Source organism: Mus caroli, chromosome 13 (genome assembly GCF_900094665.2).
Source record: "Mus caroli chromosome 13, CAROLI_EIJ_v1.1, whole genome shotgun sequence".
In the NCBI taxonomy this organism is placed as follows: domain Eukaryota; kingdom Metazoa; phylum Chordata; class Mammalia; order Rodentia; family Muridae; genus Mus; species Mus caroli.
This window is the reverse complement of record NC_034582.1, coordinates 94269168-94285722: the sequence shown is the minus strand read 5'-3', so window position 1 is coordinate 94285722 and position 16555 is coordinate 94269168. Positions and strand designations below refer to the sequence as shown.

General features: G+C 42.1%; 1 protein-coding gene across 5 annotated transcripts in view; it reads left to right on the top strand.

Moving 5' to 3' along the window:
• Ocln (occludin) overlaps nt 1-16093 on the top strand; it is a 55531-nt gene extending 39438 nt beyond the window's left edge. For 4 of the 5 annotated variants that reach the window (XM_021180864.2, XM_021180866.2, XM_021180865.2 and 1 more), the window contains exons 5-9: nt 219-367; nt 4006-4221; nt 6397-6568; nt 10187-10228; nt 13583-16091. In XM_021180864.2, coding sequence (XP_021036523.1) covers nt 219-367; nt 4006-4221; nt 6397-6568; nt 10187-10228; nt 13583-13684 — 681 coding nt within the window. In that variant the 3' untranslated portion in view covers nt 13685-16091. Of the gene's footprint in view, nt 1-218; nt 368-4005; nt 4222-6396; nt 6569-10186; nt 10229-13582 lie in introns of all 5 variants that reach the window. The other variant, XM_029468412.1, reaches the window with a different exon arrangement.
• Nucleotides 16094-16555: the final 462 nt, after the last annotated feature.

Genomic DNA, 16555 nt, shown 5'->3' with positions numbered 1-16555 from the left:
CAAGCAAGCCAGTAAAGAACATCCCTCCATGGCTTCTGCATCAGCTCCTGCTTTCTCACCTGCTTGAGTTCCAGTCCCGACTTTCTTTGGTGATAACAGCAATGTGGAAATGTAAGCCGAATAAACCCTTTCCTCCCCAACTGCTTCTTGGTCATGATGTTTGTGCAGGAATAGAAACCCTGACTAAGACACCTGGGTTGATTTTTTTTTTTTTTAAGGTTAAAAATGTGTCTGCAGGCACACAGGACATGCCTCCACCCCCCTCTGACTATGCGGAAAGAGTTGACAGTCCAATGGCCTACTCCTCCAATGGCAAAGTGAATGGCAAGCGATCATACCCAGAGTCTTTCTATAAGTCAACGCCTCTGTAAGTAGCACTTTAATTTGATAACATTTGTCTAAATATGAATATTGGCCTATTGTTTTGTGCTATCCTCCCTTTTCCTTGTTAGTCAGAAGGCTGAGAAGTGACAATGCCATTGTCCTTTCAGATTTAATCTTTTCAGAAGTCCAAAGGCTTTTTCTCTATTTTTTTTTTTTTAAAGATTTATTTATCTTATGTCTGTGAGTACCCTATAGCTGTCCTTAGACACACCAGAAGAGGGCATCGGATCCCTTTACAGATGGTTGTGAGCCACCATGTGGTTGCTGGGAATTTAACTCAGGATCTCTGGAAGAGCAGTCAGTGCTCTTAACCACTGAGCCCATCTCTCCAGTTCCCAAAGTGTCTTTTAAAACCTAAAATCTGTTTAAAAATTCTGTCTTGCAACTGTGGGCTCCTGTAAAATAAATAATAAGTTAAATATTTACTTAACTTCAAGAAGGAAATACCAGGGCATAATCAAAGCAAAATCTAATATCTGGGATTCACTCATGATTTTCTGGGCTCCTCAAAGGGCTTGAGTCACTTCTCCAGCTCTGGCTTCTGCAGCACACAGAGCTTGTCTTAAGCTCAGGCAGGATCCACTCATAGGCTCTCTTCATGGTGCCAAGCTTCAACTTCTCTCTGCATGACCCCTTCAATCTCTGGCCTTTCACTGGCACTGAGGCTGTACCTTCACCTCTCACAGTGCCAAGCCTCAGCTGCTCTCCATGACCCCTTCATGCCTTCAAAACCAGTATCACCTAGGTGACTGCCTCTTGCACTAACAAGTTCCGCTACCAGTGTGAGGCACAGCCTTGGCCCCCTCTGGAACACAGCCTCTGTGTGCTGACTCTCAGGAAGCACACCCAGAGGATCTCACCTCAGCGGTGCTCATCTCTTCTTAGTCATCACTAATTTCTTAGCTTCAGCCAACCAGCATCATTTATCCCAGTAAAACAAAGGTTTTACTTTAGTGGTTCTGGTATTTTGTTAGTCACAGCTGAGTCTTCATCCCCAGCTGACCAGAACTACATTGTCCTCACACAAATGACCCACATCTTCTCATCCCTCTGAAACTTCCCAAGCCAGATCTCCATCGTCTGCCCTGCTCTCAACAATCTTAATTTTCAGAGCCACGACAGAACAGCTCACTGAGCTCTCAAACACTCGATGACTTTTCTAACCCAAAAATCTAAAATCCTTCCACAGTCCTCCGCAGAACACGGTCAGGTCTGCCACAGTAAGACTCCACCATCCTGGTATCACCTTGTCTTCGGGTTACTATTGCTCTGATGAAACACCATGACCAAAGCAAGTTGGAGGAAAGGGTTTGTTTTGCGCACAGTTCCATGTAACAGTTCATCTTCAAACGCAGTCAGTGCAGGAAGCTGCAGGCAGGAGCTGATGCAGAGGCCCTTAAATAGGCCAAACCACATCCAAAAGATTTTATATGAAGCCTGCCATGGCGGTACTTACCTACCATACTAGCCCTCGGGGGTATGGAGGCAAGAGGATCAAGAGTTCAAGGTTAGGCCGGGCGTGGTGGCGCACACCTTTGATCCCAGCACTCGGGAGGCAGAGGCAGGCGGATTTCTGAGTTCGAGGCCAGCCTGGTCTACAAAGTGAGTTCCAGGACAGCCAGGGCTATACAGAGAAACCCTGTCTCGAAAAACCAAAAAAAAAAAAAAAAGAGTTCAAGGTTATCTTCAGCTATGTTGTGAATTTGAGGGCCAGGTTCCATGACAGCCTTGTCTCAACAACAAACAAACTCCTTCAAAACAAAGGGTAAAGACAAAGTTTGGTTTTACTGCCTCAAAGCAGAAAGCACAGAGTGGCTGGTATTGTGGGTAGAGTGTCTAAGAGCTGGTTAATCATTGACACTCATGTAAGGTTAACATAAGGGTAGCATAACACATACAGCCACATTGAAGAAATAAGTCCTGCCCTCCCCAGTTCCCCAGCTACACATCCTTCCCAAAGTTTCAGAGTCAGTAAGAGCTTAAGTGTGGTTCGAATGCTCAGCAAAGGAGGCTGGAGCGATGGCTCAGCGGTTAAGAGCACTGACTGCTTTTCCTGAGGTCCTGAGTTCAATTCCCAGCAACCACATGGTGGCTCACAACCATTTTTTTTTTTTTTAAAGAATGCTGAGCTAAGGGTCTGACAGTAGTGAGGCCCAGGTGGCACTGGGAAACCAACCGTAAACCTAGAGATAAAACTTACCTTCTGGATTCTGTAGATTGGAAGCAATAGAGAGGGGAGAAAAAGCTTCAGTTACTTTTATTTAATACTTGGTCTGAAGAGAAAGGCTGATAACTTAGAATGTCTCTGCCATTTTGTTGTTGTTGTTGTTGTTCATTTTTGTTCTTTACTGTTTACAGAGCAACAATAAAACTGTTTCTGTTGCTCAGAAATAGCATGTGCCCGTCTCAGCCCTTTTTATTGCTGTTGGGTTTTGTTTTCATGCTCAGCAGCAGGAACATTATATGCAATTTAGCGTCTGATGCAACGTGAAATAATTATGTTAGAAACATAACAAGTGCTCTGGTAAGCCCCTGTTGCTTCTACATGGCTTTAAGTTCAACACAGAAGGAGTTAAAAGAATACTTAATAAACTCCTTCCCTTGAAAGGTGGGTGTCTTAGTCAGGGTTTCTAATCCTGCACAAACATCATGACCAAGAAGCAGTTGGGGAGGAAAGGGTTTATTCAGCTTACATTTCCACATTGCTGTTGATCACCAAAGGAAGTCAGGACTGGAACTCAAGCAAGTCAAGAAGCAGGAGCTGATGTAGAGGCTATGGAGGGATGTTCTTTACTGGCTTGCCTCCCCCGGCTTGCTCAGTCTGCTCTCTTATAGAACCCAAGACTGCCAGCCCAGAGATGGTCCCACCCACAAGGGCCTTTCCCACTTGATCACTAATTAAGAAAATGCCTTACAGTTGAATCTCATGGAGGCATTTCCTCAACTGAATCTCCTTTCTCTGTGATAACTCCAGCTGTGTCAAGTCAACTAGCCACTACAGTGGGTATTTAGATAGGGCCTCTCGGTGTAGCCCACTCAAGATGACACAATGATTCTCCCACTTTAACCTCTTGAATGCTGGGATGACAGGCATTCGTGACTACACTCAAAACTATGAAGCGTTTTAGTTTAAATTTTGTAATTTTTCAAACTTTCATCTTGAAAGGATAATCTATATATGTAACATAAAAATACTGTTGCAAAGAGCCTATCTTTGTTGGATAAGCTGAGTACACACACACACACCAGCATTCCTGGGGACTGGAAGAACCTGTAGAAAAGAATTGTCCTCATTATTTTCCTGACAAGTCTTTTGTTGAGTAAGTCTCTGGCACAGGGCAGATAAACACCTCTTACAGCTTAGTCTGAACCGTGAGCTCCACTTTACTTAGAAGTTTTAACATGGACTCCCCTCCTCCAGTCAGAACTTTAAAGCTGCTTGTGTGTTGGAAGGGTCTGAATTGGTGCCAGACTGAATGCAGGAATCTGCGCATCTGCTCAGGGTGAGCGCCCTCGACTGTGGGTGTCTCCTAGCCCTGTTCTTGCTGCCCTTTTGGTTGCAGGGTGGTGGCAGAGTCAAAGTGTACTCGATCTCTGAGTGGTGGCCTGTGTTTTCACTAGGGTGCCTGAAGTGGCCCAGGAGATTCCTCTGACCTTGTCTGTGGACGACTTCAGGCAGCCTCGGTACAGCAGCAATGGGAACCTAGAGACGCCTTCTAAAAGGGCTCCCACGAAGGGGAAAGCAGGAAAGGGCAAGAGGACGGACCCCGACCACTATGAAACAGACTACACGACAGGCGGGGAGTCCTGTGAGGAGCTGGAAGAGGACTGGGTCAGGTAAGCCCTTCTCCTCTTCTGCCCCTTAAGCATCTGGTTACAGGCCGGGTTTGTGGTTGTTGCCTTGGAAACTGGGGTCATGTTGTCATCTCATTTTTTTCCCTCCAGGCCTGGAGACAGTTTTGAGGATTTTGTTTTCCTTTGGTGCCCTTTTATAAAACAGAAGTGCAGGGCTCTGTTTGGATGGTAACCATGTCTCTCTCACACACTCTTCTCCCTGAAGTGGCTCTTCTACCAATCGACACTCAAGAAAGGCTTTCTAAGAAATGAAACATGAGTTTAGGGGAATTGTGTTGGACTGATAATAAAATTTCCAAGTACCCAGACTTTCCTGAGGCAGTTACTTTCAAGTTATGCTTTCATGGTAAGCCCAGAGATTCTTTTCAAGTTTAACCCAAAGAACTCTGGCATCAGCCTTGTAAGCAGTTGAGGTAACGGTTTAGTGCGTAGCTAAGGTGATGGTTTTTGTGTTGATGGCTTGCCCAGTGCTAACTATACAGGTGTGACAGGTAGGCTTGTCATACCAGGACCACAGTCACACCAGATTTTTCTTTTCTTTCCTTTCCCTCTCCCTTTCCTTTCTTTCTTCCTTTCTTTTTTCTTTTTTAGACTAAAACTCAGGACCTTTGGAAGAACAGTCAGTGCTCTTACCTGCTGAGCCATCTCACCAGCCCCCACATATGATTCTTATACCTTGTTTTCCTTACCCACAAGAGTCTTTTTGGCGTGGTCAATTCATCTATCTGGGATATATTTGTCTAACTTAAATAATGGAACATTTAACTGAATACTGAGAAATCGCCACATTTGTTTTCCTTTCAATCAAAAATATAATTTTCTCTCTGTAGAATGAAGACACCTTATTGACTACTAGAGCTAAGATTTAATTAAGTCTCATGCTCTGTGGAGCTTCATCGTCCTGTCAAATAGCTTCAAGAATTTTCCAAGTGGACATTTTGAGGTGTCAGCTTCATATGCAGGGAATAGCTGGCACGTTCACACATACACAATCCAGCACAGAATACTTATTACATTTTCTTTATTGGGGTGGGGCACTGTGTGTGCGTGTGTGTATGTGCGTATGGATGTATCTGTGTGTGTGTGTGTGTGTGTGTGTTCCCAGAGGACAATATGATGGAGTTACTCCTCTTCTGGCATTCAAATTCATGTCTTCAGGCCTGGAAGTGAGGCCTTCTGCCTGCTGATCTCCATGGCCTCAGAATTCCGGCATTAGTTCGTCAGACTTTCATGAGTTGCCAGTTTATTTATGCAGTGAATTTGTTTTTATAGGTGTGTGTGATTTAATGCTGGAGATTGAACCTAGAGCGTTGCACACACTATACACCCACTTTAGTGCTGAGCTACGCCTCTAGCCTCTGTGTGTGCATTTTTAATGCATACTTTTATAATGAAAGAACAAGATAAGCTCTTTCCACTTGGGAATAATAAGACCAAAAATAAATAAATAAGCTTGTCTGAAGATGGTAGGTGGTAGCAGGAAACAGCCACTCCCAGACAGCTGCTCTGAGGTAATCAAAACAGGCTTTGTGTCCAGCATGGTTTTAAGACTTTAAACCTAGGTGTTCTACCACGCTGTAGTATCATTAGTGAGAATCAATGTATTCTCATTAATTAAAATCTTAAATTTCATGACATTTGCCTTTATTTGTAAATATATGAGAAGTATTTATATAATATGAATGGTAACATAAAAAGAATAATCAGTGTGTGTGTGTATGTGTTACTATGGTTTAAACCCAGAACTTTGATTGTATACAGTGTAGGAAAATGGTCTGCCACTGAGCTTTTGAGGTCTAAAATCATTCCAGAGAGCTTGTCATTTTAGCAAGGGAGCACAGGACATTCCTTCTGACAAGCATTTGGCTTTGGTAGGGATGTGTTTAGAGGTGAGGGAGGCAGGGAATATCCACTCAGCTACTTCAGACTGAGCCCCTCTGCAGTGAATAGGTGACATGTGATGGGCAGCGTACCCTTACTTTTCTGTAATAGTTCTTAGTAGAAATTAATGGCACCCTACCTGTCTCCTAGGACACAACAGAAAACCAGAGGATATAATTTTATATTCCTTACCAGTGTGCTGTCTTTGAGGGAAAACCACTGGCTTTTAATATGTGCAGAGGGTACTCACAAATCATTTTCCCTTCTGATTCTCAGGGAATATCCACCTATCACTTCAGATCAACAAAGACAACTCTACAAGAGAAATTTTGATGCAGGTCTGCAGGAGTATAAGAGCTTACAGGCAGAACTGGACGATGTCAATAAAGAGCTCTCTCGTCTGGATAAAGAGCTGGATGACTACAGAGAGGAGAGTGAAGAGTACATGGTAAGTTGTCTGACTTTTCAGTTTTGTGTTTTGTTTTTCAAGACAGGTCTCACATACTTCCTGCTGACCTCACACTCAATATACATACCTGAGGATGGCACTGAATTCCTGAGACTTTTGCCACCATCTCCCAAATACTGGCATTTCAGACATGGGCCACCTTGTCTGGTTTCCAAACTCCTAAATGTTGGAATTCAAATCTCTCTCTCTCTCTCTCAATAAAATTTAGATGGTACAAAGCAATAGTCTAAATATATAAATATATCAATTCCTATTTAAAAGAACGTGACCATATTCATTTTTATACATATAAATACAATTCATTTTTCTTGTAAAAAAACCTCAACTCAGAACTGGAGATATGGAAGTGTATCCCTTGGGTGGGACTTGGTGTCTGTTGAATACTTTTAATCTCAGCACTTGGGAGGCATGAGTAGGCTCTCTGAATTTGAAGCCATTCTAGTCTACGTACTGAGTTCTAAGATAGCCAGGGTTACATGAAGGGCGGGGGTGAGGGTTGGGGTGGGCTGGTGGGCAGGCATGTGTTTTCTTCCTTAAATTTCTACCACATACCCCAGAAAAAGTTTGTTACCATGAGTGCCAGGAGTGTAGGTAGGCAGACACAATCTTCAATCAGGACTTGTTTTGAGCAGTTAAGAGCACTGGCTTGTCTCCCAGACTGGAGTTCACTTCCTAAGGAGCCACTACTCAATCTGTTATCTGTAACCCCAGTTCCAGGATTTCTGATGCCCTCTTCTGCCCTTCATAAAGACTGGACACAAGTGATATGCAGACTTACTGCAGGCTAAGCACCCATACACACAAAATCAAAATTCAAATTAAGGTGTGCATGTCTTTAATCCTATCACTTAGAAGGCAGAGGCAGGGGGATCTCTGAGTTGGAGCTCATCCTGTTCTACAAAGAGAGTTCCAGGACCCAGAGAAATCTGATTTTGAAAAAACAAAGAACAAACAAATAGAAAGGGAAGGAGAGGGAGAGGGAGGAGAGGGAGGAGAGGGAGAGGGAGAAATCAAAAGCAAGCAAGCATCATTAGATAGGCACTCAAACTAGTCACCAAAAATTGACTGGGCAAGGGCAAAGTGGAGTGCCCTCTTGTGTTAGGTTTTCAAGTACATGAGCAAATAACAGCAGGAAGGTTATCAAATTAGGGGCTTGCAATTGTCCAGCAGACACTGACTGGGGAAGCCTCTTTCAGGCTGTTGTTCCCCGCTGAGCTTTCTCTCCTGCTCACGGGCTTCCCATGGCTCAACTTCAGCTCCTGCTTCCCACTGCCAGAAAAGCTGACATTTTTCTGCCTTGGGGTAAACAGTGGTAGCCTCTGGATTCAGCTCTAGCAGTTATTAAGGACACAGCGTTGTTACTGGGGCTGTTTGGCTGTTCTCTTCTCTCCCTGCCGTGGAGTACGAGGTGGGTGAGTCCATTCTCAGATGAGGGGTTTTGGAGGACCCTTGACACAAACACGCTTGGGTCTGAGGGGAATGGTCACCCCTGCTTCCGGAGCAAGCATCACAGTGAGCTCAAACAGCATGTGGCAGTTTACCAATATAATGCATATTACAGTGGCTCTGATTGCTCCAGTTCTTGCTTAGGTGGTAGTATTATAGGCATGTGCTGTCTCACCTGGCTTCTTTTCTTCTTCTTCTCCTTCTTCTCCTTCTTCTTCTTCTTCTCCTTCTTCTTCTTCTTCTTCTTCTTCTTCTTCTTCTTCTTCTTCTTCTTCTTCTTCTTCTTCTTCTTTCTCCTCCTTCTCCTCCTTTTCTTCCTCCTCCTTCTTCTTTTTTCTTCTTCTTCTTCTTCTTTTGCAGAGATAGACAACACTTTAGGCAAGCTCCCTCCCACTGCTGCTTGAACACAGTGCTTGGCACAGCTTTCCTTCCATCTCCTTTACACAGAAGTAGCTTGTGGTTATTGTTCGGTATCAGTAATAAAAGTCTACTTCTAGTGACCCAGCGCCTGGTTCTGAGCACAGGCTGACCTTGAACCCTTCATGCTCCTGCCTCTGTCTACCAGTGCTGGGATTTCAAATTTGTAGCTATAGGATTTTTAATTTTATGATTGTATCATCCTTTACTGAAGGACATTTCTTTGGAAATAGTGCAATACGAAAAAGCTACTGGCGGGCTGGTGAGATGGCTCATTGGGTAAAAGCACCGACTGCTCTTCTGAAGGTCATGAGTTCAAATCCCAGCAACCATATGGTGGCTCACAACCACCCGTAACAAGATCTGATGCCCTCTTCTGGTATGTCTGAAGATAGCCACAGTGTATTTACATATAATAAATAAATAAATCTTAAAAAAAAAAAAAGAAAGAAAAAGCTACTGGCAAGCCTTTCAGGTTTGTATTTGTGTGTTCTTAGGTAGTGAAAACAAAAGCCAGAATGTGACACTGTTGATCCAGAGAGAGGGCGTGCATTTAAAACATTTCAGTTGCCCATCAGGATTGTACCAACCACATTTCCCCAGCAGTGTGCTAGGTGGCTCCTTTGACTGCCTTGGGTATTAGTAACTAAACCTTCCCTCCCCATCACTTTATATGCTCACTTCATAACCATTGAATACTTAACAGTTTTCGGTTGAGGAGATCTGCCTCCTTTATCTTTATCTTTTTTTTTTTTCCCCCAGAGACAGGGTTTCTCTGTGCAGCCCTGGCTGTCCTGAAACTCACTCTGTAGACCAGGCTGGCCTCGAACTCAGAGATCCTCCTGCCTCTGCCTCCCAAGTGCTGGGATTAAAGGTGTGCACCACCACTGCCTGGCACTACTGTACCTTGATTTATCTATTGTTTTACAGCTTCTATCTCATATTTTGGTAAACCTTTTTCAGTTCATTCAGCATTTATTAATCAGTTTTTGTGTATTTGATAATTTTATGTCCCTCCCTGCAGAGAACTCAAATTCTAATCAGGGGCCTGATATCTGAATGGCTTAGACAGTATGACTGACACTGTTCACATTATCTCTAGAAAGGACTGTTTGAGTAAATACTCTGAGAGGGAATTAAGGCAGTCAGATGCCTAGACAATTTAGGGGAGGCTTCATTGAGTTATGACTGGAGTGGGGCTGGAGAGATGGGTCAGCGGTTAAGAGCACTAATTGCTCTTCCAGAGGTCCTGAGTTCCATTCCCAGCAACCACATGGTGGCTCACAACCATCCTTAATGGGATCTGATGCCCTCTTCTGGTATGTCTGAAGACAGCTACAGTGTATTCATATACATAAAATAGATAAANCTTAAAAAAAAAAAAAAAAAGGGAGAGAATTGTATAGGAAGGATGTGTGGCTTTCACACGCCCTTTTAGGTACTTGGAAGGCCACAATCTCAACAACCAAGCCTTCTCTCTAGCTCCAAAGAACACTATTCTTTCTTTTTTGTTTTTTTTTTGTTTTTTTCGAGACAGGGTTTCTCTGTGTAGCCCTGGCTGTCCTGGAACTCACTCTGTAGACCAGGCTGGCCTTGAACTCAGAAATCCTCCTGCCTCTGCCTCCCGAGTGCTGGGATTAAAGGCGTGCGCCACCACGCCCGGCTAAGAATACTATTCTTGAGGGAGAAAATGCTTCAATAACCATTTTCTTTCTTTTTGTTTCTTATCCTTAGGCTGCTGCTGATGAATATAATAGACTAAAGCAAGTTAAGGGAGTAAGTATCCAGTTTTTTGTTTTTTGTTTTTTCTTTTGGTGTTTCTGAGACAAGGTTTCTCGGTGTAGCCCTGGCTGTCCTGGAACTCACTCTGTAGACCAGGCTGGCCTTGAACTCAGAGATCCATCCGCCTGCCTCTGCCTCTCTAGTGCTGGGATTAAAGGTGTGTGCCACCATGGCCGGGCGTAAGTATTCAATTTTGAGACTCTTTTATTTAATGTTTATAGTGACTATTCCTTTCTTGTGTATGCACACTGATTATAGACAAAGTCCCTGTCTTTTACCTCTGAGCATTATAACTGAGACGTTAGAACTTTAGCCTTATTTGTTTATACCGATTTTCTAAATACTTTTTTTGAGACAGGGTTTCACTGGATATCCCTGGCTAGTCTACAGTTCAGCTTTGTCGATCAAGCTTGCCTTTGTCTCTCAAGTGCTGGGGTCAGATGCAATGCTTTACCATGCGCAGCCCTAAAATCTTTCTTTAAAGTTGAAGTATATCTGTAAATACTGTGTAAGTCATAGTGGGAGGGTGGGTGAGTTTTCACAGAGTGACCTCAAACCTGTATTCTTGGCGCTCAGAAAAAGAAATACATTTTTTAGTAACCTTAATAGCTCCTCATTTTTATTCCTCTCCTGTGTTATGGGAAATATTAAAAAATGAACCTTCCAACTCTCCAAGGGCGGGACTACGCTCTCCTGTTGGCCCTTCAGCTCTCTTCCAGCCACACTGGACCACAAGGCTTCCCCCGCCCCTTAGTTTCTCTCACTACCACACAATGCCTCAGCATGGTCAGCCATCTCAACACCTAATTACCTGGTAGAATCAAGGCCCTTAGAGCTTAATTAACCCATCAGATTTATGTATCACTATAATTGCTATTTATAAGATGCCAATACGATAATTTTAGAGCCAGTTCATAATGATAAAAGCTTTATCCCAAAATTTCTAACCTTGTGAAATCATAGCGACTGTAGCTGGTAAGTGGACATGGGTTCATGTCCGCAGCCATCTTCCTCCTCTCCTCTCATCCCCTGAGACGCTGTCTGTGCAACTCTTAGCTCCGCCTCCCTTTTCCCTGTCCAACCACAGGTCTCCTCTGCACTAATATAATTGAACAGGGAAAATCCTGCAACATTCCTGTTCTTATACCATCCCCCAAAATTATACATTAGTCTTGACTATTTAAAATTACTTGAATAAAAAGAAATCATGGGCCTGGAGAAAGAAAGAAAAACAAAGATATATTTGTGCTTTTGTGTGTTTGTTATTCATTTCTTTTTATCACTATGTAGTGTTATGTTGTACAAAAATAGAATTTAATCATCTATTTTATTTTATTTTTTGGCTTTTCGAGACAGGGTTTCCTCTGTGTAGCCCTAGCTGTCCTGAAACTCTTTGTAGATCAGGCTGGTCTCAACTCAGAGATCTGTCTGCCTCTGCCTCCCAAGTGCTGGGATTAAAGGAATGTGTTGCTATGTCTGCCTATTTATTTTATTGTTAACGATTATTTGATTCCTTGGTTTTAAACGTTCACAAAGAATACAGCATCAGTGTGCACACATCTGAGAGATTTACATTTGTAAACTGTAGAATCATTAGGCTCATGTGGGTGCATGTGGGTGTATGTGTGTGTGTGGGTGTAGGTGTCTGTGGGTATGGGTGGGTGTGGGTTTCTATGTGTGTGTGTATGTCTTTGTGTGTCTGTGTGAGGGTGTGTGTATATATGTGTGTGTGTCGGTGTGGGTGTGTCTGTGTGTGTCTGGCTTCAGTAGATTCTGTCATACAGCCTTCCCAGGAGCTTATACTAGTTCACACCTTCACTGAGAATCTTGCTTTGTCCTTGGTAGCACTTGATATTACCAGGCACTGTTGTAACACTTTTTGTTTTCAAAATACTTAATGCTAGAAGTTTTTATTGTAATTACAGAGCATAATGATTTTAACTAAGATGTGTGTGTATGTGTGTGTGTGTGTGTGTGTTTCCTACTTTATTTTTTGAGATAGGGTCTTCTGTTGAATCTGGAGCTTGCTTTACTATTTTTGCTAGATTGAGTGACCCAAGATCCTTCTATCTCCTCCCCGACAGTGCCCCTCCCTCCAGGGCTGGGATTACAGCTACAGGCATCACACCTGGCTTCTTATGTGTGTGCTGGATATCAAACTCAGTCCTCCTGCTTTCAGTAATAGGCCCTTTGCATCAAAGCCCCTCCCCAACCCTTTAAATGAGTTTAAAGGAGTATATGGGGCAGAGGACCTGAGTTTGTTGTCCAGGATGCCCAAGGGGAGCCAGCACCCTCTTCTTACTTACTGTGTGTATGTATGAAGTTTGCATGTATGTATGGATGCGTGGAGGAGCATGTGTACCATGGCACAGGGGTGGACTTCAAAGGACACTTGCAGGAGTCCATTCTCTTTCCATTGTGTGGATTCTGGGGATGGAACCCAGATCTCAGAGCTCTGCGGCAGGTGTATTTATCTCCTGAGCCATCTTACTAGCAGCCCCTCAAATTTTTTTTTTTTTAAAGATAATTTATAAACACAAAGGTCAGCGAATTCTCATAGTGACTTAACATATTTTTAGAAATAAACATATTGTAAAAATCAGTTTAAAAGATATTACTGAGGAAAAAAGGCCATCTGCCTTTGTGGTCAGTGATAGTGCTCAGTACCTTAAACAGACTCATTTAGTACTCATTACTTCTTTATGACTAGTCTTTCCTTTTTTTGTTTTGTTTTGTTTTGTTTATCCTTGCTTTCTCAGGAGACCCATTTTTTTTAATTTAATTTTTTTTCATATAATTTTGATGTTTTCCCCTCTCTCCAACTCCTCCCAGATCCTCCCTACCTCTGTATTCACTCACCCAACTTGGTGTGTTCTCTTTCTCTAAAACAAACATTAGAAAAAAGGAGAAGGCTGGGGAGATGGCTCAGAGGTTAAGAGCACTGACTGCTCTTCCAGAGATCCTGAGTTCAATTACCAGCAACCACATGATGGCTCAAAAACATCTGTAATAGAAACCGATGCCCTCTTCTGGTGTGTCTGAAGAGAGCTACAGTGTATTTATATACATAAAATAAATAAATCATTCCTTGAGTGTAGTTAATATATCCAGTGACACTTCTAGAGTCTTACTTTATTTTTTATTTTTTTGTTTTTTCGAGACAGGATTTCTCTGTATAGCCCTGGCTGTCCTGGAACTCACTCTGTAGACCAGGGTGGTCTCGAACTCAGAAATCCACCTGCCTCTGCCTCCCAAGTGCTGGGATTAAAGATGTGTGCCACCACTGCCCAGCTAGAGTCTCATTCTTTAGTGTGTTGACATTTATGTGATTTACTCTCTCTGTCTCAGTCTGCAGATTATAAAAGTAAGAGGAATTACTGCAAGCAGTTGAAGAGCAAATTATCGCACATCAAGAGGATGGTGGGAGACTATGACAGACGGAAACCTTAGACAGATGCCAGTTGCGGGAGAAGGGAGAGGTGCATCTGCCTGCACAATGTCTCTGCAATTCTCTCCAGAGGCAAACTGACTTTGGACTCTAATCTGGGAAGTTAAAACTTTGTGATCATTACAAAGTTTCCATAGCTTTAATACCATCAGTTTCCTATCTCCAGTATTGAAGCATTTTATAAATGACTTTCGATAATTGACTGGGCTGAACACTCCAATTAAGAATTTTACAGTTTCAACATTGATTCTTGTATTAAGAATTAAAATGTTGCTTGAGGTTTTAAATGTCAAGAAAGGTCCTGGTGTCAGCTGTGATGTGTCTGAGCTGTGATGTGAAGGTTCACACGCCAGGCAGCGTGTTCCTCCAGGTAGACCGTCTAATCAATCTTTGCAGCAGCCCTCAGGTGACTGTTATTTAGAATCAGGTTGTTTTTGGTTTTCCAGACAGGGTTTCTCTGTGTAGCCCTGGCTGACCTAGAACTTACGCTGTAGACCAGGCTGGCCTTGAACTCACACAGTTTCTCTGAGTGCTGGTGCAGGAGTTAACGTCGTGGACCGGTATCATCACTTTTCCTGCGGTGACATCTCCAAACTGAAACTGCTAAGGCAGTTTTGGCTAAGTCTGTTTTATGACTGCAAATGACAGCATTCCTGCCTTTGTATTTCAGGGGAAATACGATACACTATATCGGCCATGTTCCCCACCACTGTTTTTCTTATATTGACTTTTAACAAATGAATAGGATTATTTTTGGCTTTACATTTTTTCCTAACACTTAAGATCATATAAAATTAACAAATATGTGAAATTTAAGAATTGTAAATATATATTTACGTTTGAAAGATGATTTTAAATCCAGGGTTAAAGTGCTTTTTATCTTGTATAGTTTACACGCTTTTTTTTTTTTTTGGATAACCCACTAGACTTTTCCATTGTATCAGAGTATCCAATTACATTTACAATTATGACTTGAATTGTATTTCACAGGAATGCTCAAGTTTTGTACATATTTTATAAGGTATTAAACCTGATGTTCTCTTTCTATAATGTGCTTATTTGATGTCATTAGTACTGTTAGAGTCAGTTGTGCAAAGCTATACTAAAGTTTCAGTGTATGAACTACCTTGAGTGCTGTGCTAGCAGGTGATTGCTCAGTCCTTGGGCAGTGAACAAAACTCTGACTAGAAATGGGATAATGTTCATAGAACAGCATGATACTTAAACAGTGTCTGTAAATCCCAGGATGTTCTTTAAAAATTAAAATTCTTGTTAATAGTATAAAATAAGCTGATAGTGCTTTATAGACCACATTGACACCCAGCCCAATTTGGTCTGTTTTAGCTGAAAATGTTTTATATCCCTTTCAGACATGGCAGTACATATTCTTGTTTATACAATTTTTGAATTATTTTCCAATGATAAAAATTTAAATAATGTTTTTGTATAACACTGGGTCAATTTTTTTTTCAAATTAAAGAAAAATTTTATTTTCTACATGCTGAACATAGTACAAGAAAGTATTTTCATCCCTTTTGGATTGACATCGAGTAGGAAAGACTGTTTGGAGCTCCTTAACTGGTCATTATGTTAATTAACTTCTCCCTCTTGGAAATCACTGTTCTTTTCTGTTGTTTTGTTTTGATTTAGACAGGGTTTCACTAGGCAGCTCAAGATGGCAGGCTTCAAATTTGCAGTCCTCCTGTCTCCAACTCCCCCGGTGGCAGGTAGATGAGAGGTTCTCCTCCAGGCCTGGCTCCTCCGTAGTTTATGAAGCCAATTTGCTAGTGGCCTCACAAAGCAGGTCTGTTCTGCTAGATGAAGAAAATGAAGTGGCAGGAATTATAAAACTGTGCCATAAAATTAGATGTTGGAAGAATAAAAGAAATAATTCTTTTCCAACGTGGTGCTACCACTGCAGGCCTGAAGCCAGTACCAGGGTGTGTCCATCGGTCTGTTCAGGCAGTTTCTTAATGTAAAATAGGGGCTAGATTAAACCTTAGAGGCATTTTACATTCTGATCTATGGTTTTCGGTTTTCATACCTACTTTCTGCTAGTAAAACTATTCTGGGCAATAGTTATGTGAAAACATAACCCTTCTTATGAAGTTCCCTGCATTAAGTGATGCATGTTTATGTGTGTGTGTGTGTGTGTTATTGTAAGTCGGTAAGATCAAGGTTTCCATTTTGAAAAGCTGAAAACATTAGAATAAACATACATGAACTGACCCCTCCCCCAGGAAAGGCAATGATGTTTTGTTGTGTGTGCTTTATATTTTTGAAATAAAGTCTAGTATTTACAGTAAATACTAGTCCACTGTTTGCAGTTAACATTGTATATACAGATATACAGGATACCTTGATCAGTTCTCATAACAGCCTCTTGGCATGTGACTGTTGCTTGTTCTCATTTCATGGATAAGGAACGTAGTGCTCTGGTTATCTGCCTCAGCCACTTACTAGTGAGTTTAGATAGAGGTGCGATCTTGATCCTTTGGACTAGGAAATCTTGTTTATTTTTCTATCCTAGACTGACTGCTAAGTGAAACATTGTGTAGTGTAAGACACTGACTGCTAAGTGATACACTGTGATGTAGGGCACTGACTGCTAAGTGATACACTGTATGATGTAGGGTACTGAGTGCTAAGTGATACACTGTGTGATGTAGGGCACTGACTACTAAGTGATACACTGTGTGATGTAGGGTACTGAGTGCTAAGTGATACACTGTGTCATGTAGGATACTGACTGCTAAGTGATACACTGTGTCATGTAGGGTACTGACTGCTAAGTGATACACTGTGTCATGTAGGGTTGCTCTGTCTAGTGTAAGTATCTTGTTTTAGTTTTGAATGTATTTGAAGGACTTTAT